The 22,629-nt window shown below is 44.0% G+C and overlaps 1 protein-coding gene across 1 annotated transcript in view; it reads left to right on the top strand.

Moving 5' to 3' along the window:
• The window catches only part of NEURL1B (neuralized E3 ubiquitin protein ligase 1B), a 446,007-nt gene that overhangs the window by 187,299 nt on the left and 236,079 nt on the right, over positions 1–22,629 (top strand). Inside the window, exon 2 of the mRNA XM_088457638.1 lies at positions 10,935–11,102. Coding sequence (XP_088313764.1) covers positions 10,935–11,102 — 168 coding nt within the window. The remainder of the gene's footprint in view (positions 1–10,934; positions 11,103–22,629) is intronic.

The following is a 22,629-nucleotide window of genomic DNA, read 5'->3' as shown; positions in this document are numbered from 1 at the left end:
CTGACCTTTTCAACCTCTCCCTCTCTATTGGCATCTTTCTTTCCATCTTCCAAGAAGTGCTCATTTCTCCAATCCTACACTATCTCTTGATCTTACATCCAGTTACCACCCCATTTCTCTCCACCCCATTGCTTCTCATCTACTTGAGCAGCTTGAATGCTGCTGACTGACACATTCCCTTAATAAACAATCTTCTCGGCCTTCTACTATCAGGCTGCCACCCATTACACTCCAGAGATACTGTGCTTTATAAATTGACCAATTTATCTACTCATGACTAAGTCAAAGGCTTACTTTACCTTTCCTTTTTGACATTATCTGCTTTCAATACAGTTGACCAACTTCTTCTCCTCAGCACCTTTCACCCCATTTGCCTTTCCAGCACTTTTCTCTCCTAGCTCACCCCCTACCTTTCTGAACATTCCTTCAGTTTCTCTACTACAGACACACATCCACTCCTCTGCCTTTATATTTTGCTCTTCCTCAATGCTCTGTTCTTGTTCCTTTTTGCTTTTTTTACTTCACACTACTTCACTCAATCAACTTATACGCTTCTTTGGCCTCCACTACCACCTCTATGCTGACCTCTCCTTCTCTCTTATCCTATGTATCCAACTGCAGTTCTGCCACCTGAACCTCGATTTCAAAGGTAATTACACCTCAATCTATTCAAAATGGAGCGCTTCGTATCCCTTCCCTCTCCCTGGATATCCAAAGGTATCTACACTTCAGTATATTCAAAATGGAGCACTTCTTATCCCCTCCCTCCTTCGGTCTCCCTCATGGTTGACGATCACTATTTCCCCTGTTTCAAATCCCAATGGTGTCTTTGTGCTGGCTGCATATTGATACCAGAATTTAGACTACTGCATGCAAATTTGAACAATTTGCTTAAACTACAGTTTTTGTCTGTTTTCTGGCATTTGGGAGCAAATTGCTGATTATCATTTGCTCCCATATCTTACCAGATTTTCATTCCAACCAGCCAACTAGTTGCATGGTTGGATGTAAGTTGGTCTAGACTAGTCTATGGCCAGCTTAAGTCTTCATGGCCGCAACCTCTATGTGGCGCCCTACTTGGCCGCGTACCCAGCGTATCTACTGGCCCTGGTTGGCCATGTAACGCTGTACCACCTCCATCGTCAACAGATACAACACAGGCATGTGTACGCAAGCATATTATATTTTAATTTTACCTATTTTCTCTAGAATATAAATGTGTTTATTTTTTATTTTTTTCAAGCTGCTGCAAAAAAAAAATAATTAATTTTCCCCGTGGAATTAAAGCAATTGCATGAAGCTGATGAGGTTGCATCTTTGCAGTGGGTGTATTACTTATCATCCATTGCAATGATTTTCCTGTAACATGTGCTGACAGAATGTGTGTATATGTGTGGGCGTGAGTACTTGGAGCAAGAAATAAGGAGACTGAAGTGATTATACTAAATAGGATTATGCTGTGAATTATGTAGTAGTGCAGTCACTCCAGCAGAAAACAAAAATAGCTTAGAGGATATGTGATTTGGGAGTACAGTGTGTCATAGGGTGTTATAGTTATTCTATGCAAGACAACATACCTGAGCTGTGATATCTGAATTAGTCAGTTTTGGAACATATTATGTGACATCACTTGAGTGTTATAACATAATTGCCATCATTTAGAAGCCCAAAACTGGGACAACTGTCTTCAGTGCAGTTACATAAACCTATTAGAATTGTGTCTTTTCTGTAACAGCCATAAGTGAATGTGCCTCTTTTAAAGATACCACATTGTAACTTAAATAAGGTGTCAAAAGGTTGAGCAGATGGAGAAAATAGCTACTGAGCTGAAATAAAGTATTATGGTTAAGAAGTGAGCTGTGATGATACCGATATGTGTTTACTCTGGACTGGCTGGTCAGCCCAAAGGCCACTTTATCTGCTGGCTGTGGGTACCAACTACCGCTGTAAGTTTGCAAACATGTAACTGAAAAAGTAGAGCTGTACATTATGAATGTAGGGACCAATTCCAACGTCCTTCTGGTTTGGGCAGTTACACAAGGTAACATGGTGCATAGAGTCAGGATGATCCAATAACTAGCACAATCCTAAACCAAGACTAGCCCAAAAGAAGTCTTGACCCATGGTCCGTACTGTCTTGAAGTAGAACCTGAGCTGACCCCATTTCAAGTTTTAACCTGGTTCGAAAAGGTGGATGGCATAAGAGGAATTCTTTTTAGATCAGGTTTCCCAGCTGAATTGGGTGTCTGAAAATCAGATGTTGGCCACTTAGCCTTCCCCAAGTCAACAGGTTGCAGCATGTACCCTGTGTTGAGTGCCTCTTGGAAGTCTAACTGGTCTTGATGGAGAATAAAGGGGCACTCCTTTTGCTAGAGCATAAACAATTATACAGCTGTGGTGGGGTACAGATAGCTGTTTTGGGGAGAAGGACAGGGGGAAGGACAGTGGTTTTGCAAGAGGGATAGCTGTGGGGGTAGAAGTTGTGGTGGGGGAGAGAGAGTGGTGGTGGATGGATAGCTGTGGTGGGGATTGGAGAGCTGCGGTGGATGGAGAGCAGTGGTGGGGGAGAGAGCTGTTGGGGTGGAAGCTGTGGTGGGGGAGGGAGAGAGTTGGAAGTGTGGGAGAGCTGTGGGGGGCAGGAGAGTTGTGGTGGTGGGGGAGAGCTGTTGTGATTGGACAGGAGAGTTGTGGTGGTGGGGGAGGGAGTCCTGTGGTGGTAGGGGTGGGAGAGCTGTGGGGTAGCAGGAGAGTTGTGGAGATTTATGATGGGAGAGAGAGCCATGTATAGGGAGACAAAAGCAAAAAAGTTGCATGGAGAACAAAACAGCTGGATACTCGACTTCCACACTGAAATATATCCAGAACAATAAGTGTCATCTTTCTGGCAGCCACATTCTGATAAGCTGAATATATGTGGAGGCTGGTGCATACTTGAAACTTAAAGCTCAGTGATACTAGTGGCTAACCTATAGCAGGGTTATTATTGGTGGTCACTGGTAACCCTTTCATGTATTAAGCGATGTGAATAAAAAAAAGCCCTTTTGCCAGTGTCATCTGAAAAGTGAAAACCCCAATAGAGCTTTACTCTCATTGATTAATCAGTCAAGCAGCCTTAAATCGCAGGACATTACAGAACAGCACATACTTGCTCAATTATATATATTGGCTATTTGTAAGGTTACAGAATATATGTAATTACTAAAACTAAATATAGAAAGAAAGTACATTACATGCAGAGGAGGACGCAATGCTGTTGTTACTACTGCGCATGCATGAAAAATTCAAAAATTCCTAACGGTGCATGCGTTCCACTAAGTGTACGCTATTATGTATGGATTGCTGGCATTAGGGACAGCGAGGTAAACCATGGGCATTCCTGGGTGGTGGCCTGAAGTGAACGCAAAACAATGTAGTCTCATGGGCGTGTTATGGGAGTGTTGTCGGGGTGTCTATGCAAACAGATGTGTTCTCAAATGCAGAGCTGCAGCCACAGCGGCCAATTGTAGCCGGAGTTGGGGACATAGCACCTGCCATAGGCTGTTGCAAGGGTCAATCATGTACGCGATGATGCACCAATGGTAGATTGCTTAGAACCACCGGCGTAATTACACCATCCACTTGTATTATAACTAAGTGGGCATCCCTTGGAAACGGCAGTTGGAGTCTGTTACTGTAGGCTATGCTACCACAAGTAAGCGTATTCAGCACACCAATGGGTGGAGTACACACATCTGTTACATACATGGGCCCTAATTCAGATGTGGATGCAATGCCGATATTTATGCAGATTGAGTGATAGCAATTGTGCATGCGTGTAAGCCACACTGTGTATGTGCAGTGATTGAATTGCAATTATGCTCACACAGAGGATTCACTCGCGAAGTGAGTGACAAGTAGTCGGCATTCGGGGGAGGTAACGGAGTGGTTAGAAAAGTGCAGGCATGTCAGATCGTTTGTTTTCTGGGTGTCCATAATTTCTTGCTCACAGCAGGAGAGCCCTCTGCATGTCTGGAGCACCGCTATGTCTGCCACAGCTTAAGGTGCATACACACGTAACTATTTTGTAACCACTTTTTCAAGAGAAAATCTGACAGAAAATCATTGAACGATTTTTTGAAGTGTAATGAACGATTTTTTTTGGACGATGAATGAATAATGGACCACATTCAGAGCCGCTCGCAAAATGCGAGCGCTCGCTCTGAATGAGGGCGGCCGCTTCCATTTTCTGAGCTGGACTCCTGCCCGCTCGCTAGACTGTGGGTTACCACCCACAGCTTAAACGAGCGACCAGGATGATGGTCGCGATGGTCAAGACCATCACAACCATCGGGGCTTGTGACGAGACCCTTGAGGTAGGGTCTCGTCTGCTGCAAGCCCCAGAGAGCACAGCACAGCCAAACAGCCAAACATCGGCCCGCTTGCGAGTGCTCAAGCACTTGCGAGCGGGTCTGAATGAGGTCCAATGTTCCTTCCCTTAATGAAAATCGACATGTTGGACAGTCTGAAATGGACGATGAACAATAACTACACACTACAAATGGGAGTGCGCATTTTGTGATTAGCATTCATCGTTATAACTCATAACTGAATGATTTTTTTTTTTAACGATAACTACGTCGTTAATGACAAATCGTTCTAAAATCGTTACATATGTATGTGTAACCCTGGGTAAGGGTTAAAGTGATGTATAAAAGAGGAAATAGATGTCTAAGAATGAGTTAATAATAACTATATCCATAAATACGGTATGGTATGGTGAAATGAGTGTTATAATTAACATTAATTGTTATAACAGAACAATGTATGTGAAATTCATATAGGATATGAGGTAAAAATATATTTTATTAATCTATTTACAGCAAAATGCCATTTATGAGGTAAATGTTGAACATACTGTAGGGATATATGCGATGTGATGTAAATATAAGTAAATATGTGGAGATGTATGTACCCTGTGCATGTTAGATATCTATGATGTCAGTGGACTTTAGTGCTTCATGCTGCAAATATACATTTCACAGACATTGGTGATAGTTGCAAAAGGGGGCGGAGTAATATAGATGGGAGTGAATCGGTTTCTGTCAGGAAAAGAGGATCCAGTGAGAGGGAGGATATATAACAGCTGTTAGCAGCAGCTGAGAGGCAGTCTGCTGATCCCTCCCTCCAGTGCCTGCCCTCCTGTGACCCGGGCAGCCAGTGAGCAGCGATGAGCTGCCAGGTGCAGGGGGGCAGAGCTGGAGAGGGAGCCCAGCTGGGGAAGCAGGTGGGCAGCAGTACTCACCCTGCCTTATTGGTGAAGCGGAAGATGCTCTCCTTTGACAAGAGGCAGTGGAGCAGCAGGGGTGGTCCTGGCAGCGGAGCAGAGCAGCAGTTACCAGAGGCATTTCCTGTGGGAGGAGGTAACTGCAGGGGCTCGTCAGTTGCTCCAGCTTGACAGCTGATCGGCTGTCAGAAGGAGGGGACAGACGCCCAGCACCACTACCTGTGAGGCAATGCTGGCATATAAAGTCAGCTGTACAGAGAGACCGGCTTCAAGGCGGTGGTGAGAAATTTCTTAATGGAGCACACTTACACTTAGCAGCCACAGTTATGGTGCGTGCACACTGGGCGATTAAAGTGGACCACTGAATGATAACGATATCGTTATCGTTCAGTCGTCCACTTTACCGTCCATTTTTAACACAAAGACGATGAACGATAACGATGACGCGCGTTCCAGCAGGTCGTTCGTCATCATCGTTCATCGGGTTAACATGCAGGCCAACCTGACGATGTCGTCAGGTTGCTGCATGTTGGGGAATGGGGGAAGAGAGCCCGGCGCTGAACGATATCATTAATGATATAGTTCAGCGGGTGTGCTCAATGTCATGAACGACATTGAGCACACCCTGCCGCGGGGACACACAAGACGATATCGCTCAGGGAGCATATCGTCTAGTGTGTACACACCATTAATCTGTAGTTTACACCACATCAAATAGAGAGGCTGTATCAGCTGTGGGGCAGCCAGGAGCCTGCTGGTCCCGAACAGGCTGTATAAGGGGATGTGCAGCTGATAAGGAGAGAGGGATGACCTCAGCCAGTGTGATAAGGGGATGTGCAGCTGATAAGGAGAGAGGGATGACCTCGGCCAGTGTGATAAGGGGACATGCAGCTGATGATAAGGAGAGAGGGATGACCCCGGCCAGTGTGATAAGGGGATGTGCAGCTGATAAGGAGAGAGGGATGACCTCAGCCACTGTGATAAGGGGATGTGCAGCTGACAAGGAGAGAGGGATGACCTCGGCCAGTGTGATAAGGGGATGTGCAGCTGATAAGGAGAGAGGGATGACCTCGGCCAGTGTGATAAGGGGATGTGCAGCTGACAAGGAGAGAGGGATGACCTCGGCCAGTGTGATAAGGGGATGTGCAGCTGATAAGGAGAGAGGGATGACCTCGGCCAGTGTGATAAGGGGATGTGCAGCTGATAAGGAGAGAGGGATGACCTCGGCCAGTGTGATAAGGGGATGTGCAGCTGATAAGGAGAGAGGGATGACCTCGGCCAGTGTGATAAGGGGATGTGCAGCTGATAAGGAGAGAGGGATGACCTCGGCCAGTGTGATAAGGGGATGTGCAGCTGATAAGGAGAGAGGGATGACCTCGGCCAGTGTGATAAGGGGAAGTGCAGCTGATAAGGAGAGAGGGATAACCTGCCCAGTGTGAGGATATCAGTGTGGCATTCCTGAGGCAGCGTGGAGTATTCTGACAGCAGTGAGTAACCCACTCTGTAGCACCACACAATGACTGGCCAGCTACTACAGTACAGAGAAAACAGGAGGGCACACAGAGCTCTAAGGGATCTGTCAGTTGGGACAGATATAAAATACCCCTGCATTACAATGTACTGTCATCAGGATACAGCTATAATTGAAGCTTGGGGGAGCATGTTCTATATTTTTTGTAGTAACAGAGGAGCAAAAGCTAAAAAGTAACTTATTTCAGCTGCAGCCAGATAGGGAATATTCTATGCTATGTCAAAGTTTACAGCCTTATACTCTGGCTTCTGCGCGGCTTAGCATATGAGGTATCATTAGCGTCCAGCTCTTAGGCTATTAATCCTTAATGAACTTTTATCTATACAAGTGGATACCTATATGAGAGGGATACTTTGAGCGTTCACCTTGGATACTATTCATACAGGAGATACAGCGAATTGACGACTTGGACCAAATGTATTTAAGTTGTTAGGAGTGGTATATTCCAGCACAGTTGAAGGCATATTTACCACCATATAGTATAACGGAAAAAGAACGTTTTCTTCTTCCGGATTCCAAGCATAACTTAATTTATGGCAATAAACTGTGCATCTGCTTAAAACTGTACAATTTGTTACAATCCTTTACAATTTAGAAAGCCACATATATGCTTTCATTGTATTGATTTTACAATTTGCTACAATGTTCAGTTAATATTTCTGTATACTTATATGTATATGAAACTGTATGATTTTATCTGAGTGTAAAGGAAGTATTTATTGCCATATTATATTGTTGACACATAAAGATGTTAAAGCTATAATTATAGTGAATTTTATTCCTGGAGGAGTCAGTCAGTCCTTGGGTCTACGAGAACGAAGAACAGGTCATATATATAGATATGTATGCGATGTTACACTGTAATATTATGTCATTTCAATCTTCATACACAAACATCACATTACACTATCAGGACCTTATTGATATTATAGTGCATCACATGGCTTACCCAGGCAAGCCTTATTTAATTAGCTTGGGTGGAGGCACTGGATTAATGGTAATATAAAAGGGACACCACTTAGAGGAATGCTAAGGGTGGGTACGTTAGGAGTAACAAAGGTGTTAGTAACCTGGTGACCCTTTAGAGGGTAAAGGGGGGTTACATATGCACCTTTAGACTCCAGCTCGGTACACACTGGAAAATATATAGTCTGTTCAATCATGAATGCGTCGGCGATTGTGTAGCCCTGATTATGTCTGTGACAGACGTTGTTCACAGACATATCTGCAGATATATGTGCGCATCTGGCCATGTCAACCACCTGTACACTAGCTCCATGGACCGTCAGTGACTGACAGCTTAGCAAAGTGGGCAAATTCAAATGCCCGCCCAGTTCTGATGTCATGGAACACACATCGAGTGGCCAATCTGTAAGTCTGTGCAGCTAACCTGATTGGCCTCTGTGTTGGCGGATCTGCCCGTCGGCGGATCAGTCAGCACAGTGTGTACCCTGCTTTACTCAGAAGGCTGATAGTCGTCTTATCTGTGTTCCATGTTTCCGATGTTTTTGGTTTTGTGAGCGAGCGGCAGATGTGAGATGCTTTCAGTGGATATCTCTAAGCACTGGACAGCGAGTGAGTAATTAGCATATTTTCACAATTGTGATCCATGTGAGATTGCAGCTGTTATGGCATTTGCGTCAATCTCCGAATTAGGCCCATGGTACAGCTTAATCCAGCAGCAGGGAGTTACCAGGACCAGCATTAACATTATTGTATTTGGGTGTGGGAAGTGCTTGCTGCTGCATGAAGCCCAGCCAGCATTCTACAGTATAGATCATTCTAACTGGGATCTTAGGGACAGTGGCGCCCCTACCTGTCTGTGCACCCGGTGCGGCAGGTTTGTCCGCGTGCCAACAAAATTAGGGGGTGCAGGCTGACCTCTGGAACCAGCCTGTGTGAAGTGCCGGCTCCCTTACTGTGCTAGTAGCCGAGTGCTGCACGTAATGCAGCACCCGGCTCCTGTCACGGAGGGGGAGCTAGCACTTTGGTGTCACCCCTCGGCTGGTGACACCCGGGGGCGGCCTGCACCCCCCTTGTGACGCCAGTGCTTAGGGGTATATTAATTGGGCAGGTGAAATCTCTTCTTGGGGGTAAGGGTATACCTACCACCAAAGTTGGAGCACATTGAAGTTTTGCATGGAGGTATAGGGATTTTTTTTTTTTATACTGCCATACTTTTATACTATGGAAACTTTAGAATGAGTGTATAAGGGGTATATTTACTCTATCCCATAGATGTTGCCCATAGCAACCAACCAGATTCTACTTCACATTTAATAGCTAGAATCTGATTGGTTGCTATGGGCAACATCTCCACTTCTAAAAATCTGCACTTTAGAATGAGTCTATAAGGGGTATATTTACTAAAGTATCCATAGAAGTAGAAAATAAAAAATAAATCCCTATACCTCCATGTAAAACTTCAGGGAGCTCCAACTTTGGTGGTAGGTATACCCTTACCCCCAAGAAGAGATTTCACCTGCCCAATGTTCTCTGCTTACGTGTACCGCCTACACTTAGACAGAAGGCAGAATCAACTTTTTTGTGGTTTAATGAACTCTTAAACAAATAATTGATTAAACAGAAATCAGCAGAAAGAGTTTTGTAACTGTTCTATAAAGAAGCTGTGTACTTGCTTCAAATTGAGTTTCACTTTTTTTTATATATATTCTTTAATTTTTATGTTTTTTGTAAAACCATTTACTTGGCATAAAGGGCCTATAATGCAGAGGTGCACGTTATCTGCGCACAATGCTGATGTACACATTTGCCCGTTGTTGGATGTACTGTGTATACATCTGTGTTGCACTGCGCATGGTCCCAATATTTACCTGCGGGAGACACAGAGCAAATTTTTATGCTGTGGATTTCAGTTGTCATTCCTGGGAAGTAACACAGGGTAGAGGTGGCTAGCCAGATACGGGCATAGCGTGGGAGTAGCGTGGGCATAGCACAGACACAGAGCGCCATGTTCAGATGGAGAATTTGCACCTGCCATAGGGCTGGTGCTAGTTTTGATGGTACGTCCGATGGCGTGTCTAAGGTGGCGATAATTGTTTTAGTGCAGCTGTGGCTCCCGTTGCGCTATTCAATTGTCACTGCAGACAGACACGAATGCTGCGGGCGCCCATATTTCTGCTCATACCCTCCTGGGGTGGAGAGCAGAATTCAGTGAAGAGTCTGTATAACCAGGACTTTAGATACTGTATGTTTAGCCACTTTACGTGCATTTGGGCGCGACATGCTCAAAGTAATGGGCGCCTGCCTGCTCAAAACTGAATATTGCCCCGTCTAAAGTGACAGACGATCGCCACATAGAAACACTTGAATCGTTTCATAAAGACGTACTGAGAAGGATTAGCACCGCTGCAAGTGGGCATCTCAGTATGTTCAGAATCAGCCGTGGCATTAGCATAAAGATGCAGACTCATCTATGGCAAAAGAAGCAGCAGTGTCTGTGTCCACCTTCTGAATCAAGCCGAAAATGAGATGAGTACCTGCAATAACTCCTTCCATTCCCCTATGGACACCATTCCTATCAGTTCCCACTCCACTGCTTCCTAGAGCAGATAAGCTGCCATTTAGTGTAACCACCCACCTTCCAGCTGTTTTCTTACAAGAGAAGGTGAGCCTGATTCATAGGTGCATTCGATCCCGCATGCAAGCGGCCAATGCTTTCAGTCTTCACATGTGTCCGCAGTATGAGTTTTGACACAGAGAGATGCCATTTTGGTGGGCATTTCTAGGTGCTAACAGGGGGGTGGCTGGTAGCTAGCCAGGTGTGTGAGTGTCGAGGATGTGTTGCGGTCAGCGACTGTCTTTTCCCACAATTGTGTTGATTGTGATGGTCATGTTCAGACTGACTGCATTTCCAAAGAGCTGGTGCAATGTTTGATGGTGCAAAAACAAAGCGGTGCAGCCAGTAGGCATCTCTGTATGAATCCCATTGGCTACAACAATAGCAGAAAGACGCAGTTGTGCTGCGGAGAAAGATGCAGTTGCAGCTACATTAGCGCGCACCTCTTAATCAGGTCCGGTATCTTTGTCTTACAGCTCTAGCAGTCCCTCTAATGAATACAGCAGCCACAATCATCCAAACAAAATTGTTCTTATGAAACCTATTTGTATTTTATTCAGGTTGGGGAGCACCACTCCAGTCACTTAAAGCAACAACCAGGATCCTCCAGGCCGGTGCCCCATCAAACAAAAAGCACAGCATTGGTGCCCAGCGTGAACGATCAATGCCATCCTTCCACCTGCGATACCCACTCCGGCCTTCTATTGCAACTTTACCAGACATATATGGTATGTACAGTATGTATCCAAAATATCAGCAATCCTCTAATGAATTATAACAACATAAACTTAATTCAGGAATATTTGTTGTTTTGAGTACCTAATAGTAGAAAATATATCAATATACAAGTGACCTGTACTGTTTTGAGATTTGGGATTTATTTACATGTGGCAGATTTTCGGTGTGTCTATTTCACATAGTGAGGCATATTGATCATCTGTTATATGAAGTTATTTTCCTGTATTTTGGTTAAAATTAAGGAGAAGATTTATCAAATCTTAGAGGAAGATAAAGTAGAGAAATTGCCCACATGAACCTTTTAAACCAAAGTTTTCCCTGTCATCTCACAGGCTGTGCTAGACAAATTACAGTTAGAATCTGATTGGTTGCTATGAGCAACTTCTCCAGTTTATTTCTCTCCAAGATTTGTTAAATCTCCCCCTTTGTATCTGAGATATTCATTATAGAGGTAATGCAGGTGATATCACTGATATCTCTTGCTTATCTTTCATCTTTTATGTGCTATGCCATCCCCATACCCTAGTATGGGGACCTACACAGGGGCGTATCTATAATGAGTGCGGGGCACATGGGACACACTGCACCGATAATTCATTATACTTACCTCTCCACCGATTCCCGAAGTGCTGCTCTGCAGCACCGGACCGGCACTGTAGAACAGCAAACACTCGACGACGGCCATTTTCCCAGTGATCTGCACATGCGCAGAAAAGATGTCCCCCCGGGAAAGTAGGCGCAGGTGACATTTTCCCATAGACCCACACATGCGCTGTAGATTCTGGCATGAAGCCAGAATCTACAGCGCTCAGTGCCGCTGAGCCGCCATCAGAGAGGAGGGGGCCCAAACGGAGGCGGCACACGGGCCCCTTCCTCTCTTAAAGCTCCCCATGACCTACATCAATCAGTTTTATTGCAGAAGCTGATGTCCTCTTCAGATGGCATTAGTTCCTGAAGCCCGCTCCTTCCTCTGTGAAAGAAACGTGTGCGTTCGGATCCCACGCCAGCTTTGCGTCCTTTCTGGCTGTACACATATGTGAATTAGCTTTCGCCGCTACCAACTAGTAGCGAAAGTGTTAGAGGCAGTGACAGCCGCTGTTTAGAAATATTGAATTGCTTCGGTAGTTTGGTATCAGCTGCCACTCGTGACAATTCGAATAGCTAATTAATGGGGCACAGATGGGGCAGAATAATCCCCTGTGACTTATTTTTTTGTATTTGGCCACTGTGCTGGTAAAAAGTTGTGAAAGGTACACATATGGTATTTTAAAAATGTGCTCTAGTTTTTACAACTTGATCTAGTCTGTTATACTTATCGATTGTTAAAGCATCAGAAGATTCAATGTTTTAGCATACACATTATTTGTGAGCACGGAACTTACACAGGCTGTCCAATTGTCACCCAAATGCAACACTTCCATCTCTGCCCTGGAATCACACTTACCTACATTACCAATGTTGTCTCCTGCAGGTCCGGAGAGGGGAATATTAAGGTGGAAGGGGTGGGGTGTAACTTTAATAAATATATATATATATATATATTTGTCTGTGTCTATTGTGGTATCGTCAGTCTCCTGCAAAAAAAAAAAAGAAGATACACTGTTATCTGTATTGGGAACAGTGTTATGTTATGCATGTATGCTTTTCCATTGGTACTGCCTGAGTTTGTGACGATAGACTTAAATCAGGGCATAAACATTTTTCCCTTGCAAAGATATATCATTATAAAGTTAAAGTGAAGTAAATATGATTTTAAAAATGGTGCAATAAAGTTTACCCCTTTGAAAATCATAACGTCAAGTGCCGGGAACATATTAATATCTTCCCATTAAACCAGAAACAATATTTAATTTTAGGGAATGACAGAACAATAATAATGCTAATTTGGATCATCTACTAGCTATCATTTATCGCACAGGTTCTCAAACTCTGTCCTCATGACCCCAAACTGTGCATGTTTTCCAGGTCTCCTCACAGAATCACAAGTGAAATAATTAGCTCCACCCAGGGATCTTTTAAAATGTGTCAGTGAGTAATGACTACACCTGTGCACGTGCTGGGTGACCTGGAAAATGTTAACTGTGTGGGGTCCTGAGGACAGAGTTTGAGAACCACTGATTTATCGAATACATTCTAAAAAATGTCAGCTAGGAGATGATTGGTTGCTATGGTCAAATTCTCCACCTGTCCTCTTTAGAAGGATTAATATATCTCCTCCTTAATCAGTAGAATGACTCAAAGCCAACTGGAATAATAGATAATTCTGAACATCTATTAGGTAATATTAATGTTTGTTTTTACATAATGTTATAACTGGGTTACTGTTCAGACATGTCACCAATATTTCCACCTCTATATGCACATGGTTTCTTGGCTGTAAGGTTTAGGTAATTGTCAGTATTATACAGTAACTCTGTTCATCTCTTGCTGTCTCATCCTGATTAACACATATTACAGAGAACATTATTTGATCCATAATGTAATCATTAGACAGTGGTGATGATGCATAATTCATGTTCTTATTTAGCCAGGCACAGAATAAATCAGAACTGATTACAGCTTGTGCAGGTAACGATTAGCAAAAACAAATGAGGATGCATGAATGGGATGCAAATTTAGTTCAATATTAAACTTGTGCGGCTATTATTGGTTTCACTTGTTTAGATATTCCACAAACAGACTTCCTTCAGAACAAGAATGTATTATCCCAGTCCCTACAGTGTCCTATGCTGGTGACATGTTGCAGAGATAGGTGTTTTCATGCAAGATGTGCTACACTAACACATGCCCAGAAAAGGGCACACGTATGCCCTACTTTCCTACTCTTCCAGAAGTTGCAGGAGGCAGCCGGATTTTTGGGTAGCCCCCTACAGCCCCAGTGTTTGGCTCTCCTGCGCCATATTATTTGTAGGTAGTCAAGGTCAGGTGCAAATAGATGATGATGATGATCACCAGCAATAGCAAACCACTTGTTATTGGCTATTTGCGAATGCATCACTGGCGTTGACCGATGCTTCCATAGTTGCTTGGGCATATATTCTGCTTTTGTTTCAGTATGTTTTTTTGTTTTGTTTTTCTCAAATATGAGATGGGGAGCTTTTGTAATGTATTACAGAACTGTTTTAAGTTATGTTGATGCCTTATGGGGAATGGTTATTTTGCACACAAAACAAAGAGTTATAAACATGGGCATATGTTAAAGCTGTATGTGACCTATGTCTGCGTAAACTGGGCTCATATACTACTGGTATAAACCTGCACTTATCTTGTGATACAGTTGATCCTGTATTTTGGAGAACAAATGCAGCCAAGTCGGCCTTAACCTTAGAGCGTTGCTTTATTCATATGCTCATTGGCAACCAATGTCCAATGCAGTGGCGTAACTTCATCCCAGGTGCCCGGAGGCAAGATAAATGTTGGTGCCCCCCCCCCCAAACTAAAATGTACCACCCCCAGCACCTATGTCAGCCCCAGCTGCCACCGCACCCCTTATGCAGTTCCTTTTATATAATGCCCCAAGTAGTGGTCTCCCTATGCAGTGCCCGCCTATGTAGTGCTCTCCAGTAATGGTCCCCCTATGCAGTACCTCCAGTAGTGAGCCCCCTGTAGTTGCCCCCAGTAGTGAACCCCCTGTAGTTGTCCCCAGTAGTGAGCCCCCTGTAGTTGCCCCCAGTAGTGAGGCCCCTGTAGTTGCCCCCAGTAGTGAGGCCCCTGTAGTTGCCCCCAGTAGTGAGGCCCCTGTAGTTGCCCCCAGTAGTGAGGCCCCTGTAGTTGCCCCCAGTAGTGAGGCCCCTGTAGTTGCCCCCAGTAGTGAGGCACCTGTAGTTGTCCCCAGTAGTGAGGCCCCTGTAGTTGCCCCCTGTAGTGAGGCCCCTGTAGTTGCCCCCTGTAGTGAGGCCCCTGTAGTTGCCCCCTGTAGTGAGGCCCCTGTAGTTGCCCCCTGTAGTTGCCCCCTGTAGTAGCCCCCTGTAGTGAGCCCCCTGTAGTGAGCCCCCTGTAGTGAGACCCCAGTAGTGAGCCCCCTGTAGTGAGACCCCTGTAGTTGCCCCCAGTAGTGAGGCCCCTGTAGTTGCCCCCAGTAGTGAGGCCCCTGTAGTTGCCCCCAGTAGTGAGGCCCCTGTAGTTGCCCCCTGTAGTGAGGCCCCTGTAGTTGCCCCCTGTAGTGAGGCCCCTGTAGTGAGGCCCCTGTAGTGAGGCCCCAGTAGTGAGACCCCAGTAGTGAGCCCCCAGTAGTGAGCCCCTGTAAGTTGCCCCCAGTAGTGATGGCCCCCACCATGCGTGCACTCACAAATAAAACAAACAAACACTTACCTTTATCCCTGCTCCAGTGCTGCTGCCGTCCATCCCCGGCATCCGCTCCTCGGCACTATGGGAGTGACGTCGTTACGTCACTCCCATAGTGCACTCCTGAGCTCCGTCCCCGGCGTCCGCTCCTCGCCACTATGGGAGTGACATTATGACGTCACTCCCATAGTACACTGCAGGACCCGGAAGATGGAGGGAGCTCTGTCCTCCGGCTGCCGCCGGGGGTTTGAATAGGAGCCGGGTGCCCGCTGGTAACACACTCAGGGGGCGCCCGGCAAATGGAGGGTGCAGGGGCACCCCTTGCATCCTCCGTAGTTACGCCAATGGAGGTGGAGCGCCGATCAGCGGCGCTCCTTCTCCATGCAGCTCCCGGGGACAATGGAGCCAGGTGCCCCCTTCAGGGCATCTTGGGACACAGCAATCAGGTCAAATAGGGAGGTATATAAATTGACTGTAGTTTCTGTGTAAAAGCATCCATACCCTCCAGTAGAATCCCAGAGGGACAACTTTGTAGGAAAGGCAGGGGGTATGGTGCTGCAGTTGCACATTCATAGCCCGTGATATGTGGCATTGTACAGTGAGGAGCAGTGAATTGCATCATCCAATCCCCCAGACTGCCCACTTCACTCGGGCTGCATGCGGGAGGCTGCCCTACTCTCTCAGGAAGAATCCCACAGTAGTCTGGTTCTGGAGTCTCTCCGACATCCATGAGAGTAGGTACGTATGTGTGTTGCAGTAAAAATTAATTACACATGTTATAATGTTAAATGCTGGTATATACTATCCCACTAGAAGTAAACCACAGAAGAAGTAAATGGAGGATGTTATTATAATTGACCTAACTAGGTTTTAGCCCTCGACCCTAATTTCCGTACCTTTGGGCAGTCTCCTATACAGTACATGTACAGTATGTAGCATGAATGCTGTCCTCATCACACTTAGGAGTGCCTCCCATTTCCTTCAACAATCCATCACACTTGTGTCTTTACTGAGAATTGTAGACAGGATGATATACTGTACAGCTGGCAGTCCTGAGCAGGCCAGAATCATATGTTCCCGTTTGTGCCTGGGACTGTTTACTAGTAGCTTCCTATTGTGTGGTAAGAAGCAATCAACAGAACTATTACAAAGAGTGATGGGATTTAGTGGCGGACCAGAAAAAGATTCTATGGAACATTTCAAGTATGTACTGTTTGCATTTTTTTTTAATTAATATTATAGGTGGGGTATTACAGAATGATAACATGGAGAGGTGTTAAAGATAATAATTGCTCATTAAGGGTCTGATTAAGAGTTGTGCTAAGACATAAATATGGATCACCATCTGTATTCGGAGCTGGACGCATCGTGCAATCTCATCACCCCATATGTCCGCTTAGGTGAGCCCTATCCTTGGTGATAGAGATCCACTGGAAATCAGACAGATCTCTGCATATGCACAGGCCTGAATAGCCTGCAACTGCACCTACACGCCCACGGCACATTCATCCTACAAGTGACTGCCCTGTTACCTAGTTACACCCACTTAGCTGCAAGTGGAGATGTGGCTGAGATACCCCTATATGTGGCTGAATCACCTATAGCTGCTTAAAGTTGTGTATTGGCGCTGACGCATGCACAGTAGCTAAAAGTCGTAGGATTCAGGATTGTGAATATTAACATGGTAACTGTCAACAGTGTGACGGAATCCCATTTAAACTCTGAGCTGCAGGCAATTCTCTTGTCTATTTATTTACTCCCTTTGAAATGCATTATTGAGTTGCTCAAATGCACTCTGGTAACTATACCCCTTAGAATTAACCTTACAAAGTGAAAGTTTTTAGAAATGGAGATGTTGCCCATAGCAACCAATCAGATTATTGATACACTAGTGGTAAATGACACATCGTGAAGGCAGCTAAGTCACTTATTTGAGGGATTGCCAGAAAGTTTGGGGTCACCGAGACAATTTCGTGTTTTACATGAAAACTTACTTTTATTTATCAAACGAGTTGCAAAATGAATAGAACATATAGTCCAGACATTGGCAAGGTTAGAAGTAATGATTTTTTATTTGAAATAATAATTTGGTCCTTCACACTTTGCTTTCGTCAAAGAATGCTCCTTTTGCAGCAATTACAGCATTGCAGACCTTTGGCATTCTAGCTGTTAATTTGTTGAGGTAATCTGAAGAAATTTCCCCCCCACGCTTCCTGAAGCACCTCCCACAAGTTGGATTGGCTTGATGGGAACTTCTTGCATACCATACGGTCAAGCTGCTCTCACAACAGCTCAATGGGGTTGAGATCTGGTGACTGCGCTGGCCACTCCATTACAGACAGAATACCAGCTGCCTGCTTCTTCCCTAAATAGTTCTTGCATAATTTGGAGGTGTGCTTTTGGTCATTGTCCTCTTGGAGGTGGACATTGGCTCCAATCAAGCGCTGTTCACAGGGTATGGCATTGCAAAATGGAGTGATAGCCTTCCTTATTCAAAATCCCTTTTACCTTGTACAAATCTCCCACTTTACCAACACCTAAGCAGCCCATGACCATCACATTACCTCCACCATGCTTGACAGATTGCGTCAGGCACTCTTCCAGCATCTATTCACTTGTTCTGCGTCTCACAGATGTTCTTCTGTGCGATCCAAACACCTCAAACTTCGATTCGTCTGTCCATAACAATTTTTTCCCAATCCTCCTCTGTCCAATGTCTGTGTTCTTTTTCCCATATTAATCTTTTCATTTTATTAGCCAGTCTCCGATTTGGCTTTGTCTTTGCCACTCCGCCTAGAAGGCCAGCATCCCAGAGTCGCCTCTTCACTGTAGATGTTGACACTGGTGTTTTTGTGGGTACCATTTAATGAAGCTGCCAGTTGAGGCTTGTGAAGCATCTATTTCTCAAACTAGAGAATCTAAATACTTGTTTTCTTGCACAGTTGTGCATCGGGGCCTCCGACTTCTCTTTCCACTCTGGTTTGAGCCTGTTTGTGCTGTTCTCAGAAGGGAGTAGTACACACCGTTGTAGGAAAAGTTCAGTTTCTTGGCAATTTCTTGCATGGAATAGGCTTCATTTCTAAGAACAAGAATAGACTGTCGAGTTTCACATGAAAGTTCTCTTTTTCTGGCCATTTGGAGAGTATAATCGAACCCACAAATGTGATGCTCCAGATATCCAACTAGCTCAAAGGAAAGCCAATTTTATAGCTTCTCTAATGAGCAAATCAGTTTTCAGCTGTGCTAACATAATCGCACAAGAGTTTTCTAATCATCCATTAGTCTTCTAACGCACTTAGCAAACACATTGTACCATTAGAACACTGGAGTGATGGTTGCTGGAAATGGACCTCTATACACCTATGTAGATATTCTTTTCAAAAACAGACGTTTGCAGCTAGTATAGTCATATACCACATTAACAATGTATAGAGCGTATTTCTAATTAGTTTAATGTTATCTTCATTGAAAAAGTCTTTTTCTTTCAAAAATAAGGAAATTTCTAAGTGACCCCGAACTTTTGAACAGTTGTGTGTGTGTGACTCCTGATGAAGTCCAGATATTATACAAAGGACGAAACGCGTCAAGGAGCCGGGGTGTACCCCGATGTTTACGACCAGCTATTACCAGATAATCTCAATCTATGGGGGGGTATTCAATTAGGCTGCGAAAAGTCTAAATCGGCGTTAAATTATCGCCGATGTCATTTTCGCATGTTTCAATTATCCCCGTATTCCATTTTAAAGACTTTTCGTAGGTTCGAAAAGTCTTTGAAATAAAACGGGGATAAGTTTTCACCATGTTTTATATGACGAAAAAAAATGCAGAATTGGGGTTTAAAAAAATAGCCTGCACTCCTGGGAATGTCATTTCAAAATAAACTGTGTCAAAAAAAGTAAAAAAAAAAAAATAGGGATACCCCAAAAAAATAAATTACTTTAGGGACTTAAAAATATGCTAGTACCCATTTTAATGTACCCCAAATTTGATGGGACCACTTAAAAAAACGAAAAAAAAAAACGCCTAAGAGCTCTTCTGCATCACTTCTTCAATGTCAGGGAAAAAAACACTTGCCGCGGCTATTTAAAACCCCGACTTTCATTTGCAGGCAAAAATAGGGGTACCCATAGTTATCCCCCATGTCTGGACATATTTATAGGGGTCCTACAATTTATTCCCGAAAATACCCGTTTGTTTTCGTAGCTCCCAATTCGCCGGATCCCGTTTTCGCAGATTATAAATTGAATACGGGGATAAAGCTGGCATCGCGCCCGATACTTTATCCCAGAAAATTCTCCGATGTGGAGCAAAAAGTCCAGCACAGACTTTTTGCTCCCATATTGAATACAGCTGTATATCTTTTAAATGTAATTCTTCATTTTTATGTGTGTTTATTGTATTGTAATTCAGGGGCCTATTCATCATACCTAAAGTTTCTCAGGAGGTAATTAAGTTTAGAACTCGCATGGAGTTCTACCTAATTACCGAAGGAATTCATCATTCCTCCTCTTAAATAACTGTCTATTCCGAAAAGCTGTCATTTTTGCGATGACAGCTTTTCGGGAATTAGATAGTTATCGCGGCCTGCTCTAACTTACGCAGCTGTAATCCGTGTTGCACATGTGCTGTTACATCTGTAAAACCAGCGCATGCACAGCACTGCCTACAGATGCGGTAAGTTTGTGTCCTCCCTCCGCTCACCTGCCCCCCCCCCCCCATTCAGCACTTACCTGCCCGCGCAGCAGCCTCTGGCTCCGTCTGCTATGCAGTCACGTGTTCTCCCAGCAGAGCACAGTACTGTTTAGAGAAAAAAAAAACTTTTTTTTTTCTAAACTTTATTGTGTTCTGCTGGGAAAACACAATGTCAGCATAGCAGACGGAGCCAGAGGAGAGACCAGAGCACCGGAGGGAGACGCCGGGGGACCTGTCCATGCTGACACAGGTAAGTGTTCCCTGCTATTCTCCACCTCACAGTGGTGGATAGTAAATCAATCAAATTCCAAAAATACATAATTTTTTGGAATTTGATGAATACCATAATTTCCATATCCCCATACTAATGTATGGGGATATGGAAATTAACACAGGTGGACTTAGCAAGGAGATATCAGTGATATCTCCTGTGCTAAGAGTGTTCATGAATACTAAAATAATGTTTAATTAAGGAAAATGTCCTTTAAAAACGTTATTTTAGTGTTGATGAATCTTTTTGAAACCACTACACTGAGAGTACCCCTCTCTTTGCTTTCTTCTGTGCTTTTGGAGTGCACTGTGGTGTGCATTGGATCATTAGAGGAATCTTCTCTGTGGAACAGGAAAAGACACATATAAATCCAATGATTGCATACATGGGTGAATACGATACGCAATACTAATTAAGAGTGTGCCGTTCTGTTTTAATTACTACACTATAAGGCGCTTTTTCTCACTCCTCTCTTTTTCATATATATACGATGTAGGATGGCAGCGGCACTCCTCAATAAAATACGTTAGAAACTGGATGTAAGAACCACTAATTTACTTCAACGTTTCAATCGTACACGATTTTCTTCAGGAAGTAACAAAGAAACAGAACAACAGTTACCTAAATACCTCACCACGAGTGAAACACACCGCATCTGTCTATGATGTCACCGTGGCACACAGTCCGGCGGGTGCGACGTCTGACGTAGTCCTCACTATGACAACGAGATACACAATACAAGGATCAAACGATCCGTGCCACCGCCACCACCAATACAATAAAAAAGATATGCGGACACATAGAAAATATAAGCAAATACAAAATAAGCATATAGCACTGAAACAGGGAAATGTATAGAACAAGATCAAGTAGAAAACACAATGTGAAATGATGATGTCCTATACAGAATAACAGTAGCATAGATCAGAAGCTCAAATAAAACAAGCAAGAGGCAGAATCTCATTAAAACTATAAGGTTGAACTGTATTAAGACTTATCCACCACATCTCTATCTGCAACAAAATCTTAGTCCTATCACCACCTCTAACACTCTCAGGTACATGGTCGATCATTTTATAGCGCAAGGTGGACAAACTATGCTTGCGTTCCCTAAAGTGGCGTGCCACAGGCTGCTCATTATCCTTACCACCTAGGGCCAGTCTGATTGCCGACCTGTGCAATGCCATTCTTTCACGAAATTGACGGGTAGTCTCTCCGATGTAAAGACGACCACAAGGGCATCGAATGTAATAAATAACAACTGACTAGTACAGGTAAGCATATGATTGATTTTATATCTATAACCTGTACGGGGATGTACAAAACTATCACCTGTCTCCATAAAGCTGCACGTCGTGCAGCCAAGGCATTTGTAGTTACCAGGTTTTTTGATAAGAAATGTGTTTTGGTAAACTTACTAAAACCAGTGATGTCATTATGCACTAGCCAATCGCGGATATTCTTTCCACGTTTATAACAAGGTAAAAGAGCAGTATTTTTTAGAACCGGCAAATTGGTATCTGACTTAATGAGAGGCCAATATTTTTTGCCAGCATTAACAATAGTCCTACTACCTGCACTAAAATGATTAACCCAAACCATTTTGTCCTTCAATTTTTTTTCTGTGAGACATCGAAACATCTGGGGGCAGATAAAGCCTTCTGTCGAGCATCATTCAATGATCTGAGGGAGTACCCTCTACTCAAAATATTATCAGTCATAAGATCCATTTGTTTGAGCTCATCAGAATAATCAGTAGACCTTTAACTAGACTCCTGGGATGGTAACTAGAAGCTAAGAGCAGATTATTCCGATCAGTGGGTTTTTTGTAAAGAGAAGTATTTCCCTTACCATCAGTAAGCGACACCAGTACATCTAAAAAGTGCACCTCTTGAGAAGTTATTTCATACGTAAACTTTGTCAGCGTCACGGACATTAACATCGTCCATCATGTGTACAAATTCCTCTTTGCTACCAAGCCAGACCAAGAAGTTATCATCTATGTATCGTGTGAAGAACCGAATGTTATCAGCAATGGACTTCTTGCCTAAAAACAACTCGGCCTCCACACGATACACGAATGCATTCACGTATGCAGGGGCTGCACAAGAGCCCATGGCACAGCCAAGAGTTTGTAAGTAGAATACCCCATCAAAGATGAAATAATTTCTAGTCAATGTGGGAGACAAAAGCTGTAAAAGAAAAGTAACATTGGAACCACCATAGGTTGAGTTATTAGTCAGAAGTTGTTTGTTCGACTGCTGCCAGAC

Source organism: Taudactylus pleione, unplaced genomic scaffold (assembly GCF_031769625.1).
Source record: "Taudactylus pleione unplaced genomic scaffold, aTauple2 ptg000774l, whole genome shotgun sequence".
Lineage (NCBI taxonomy): Eukaryota > Metazoa > Chordata > Amphibia > Anura > Myobatrachidae > Taudactylus > Taudactylus pleione.
This window is presented reverse-complemented; position numbering and strand designations above follow the sequence as displayed.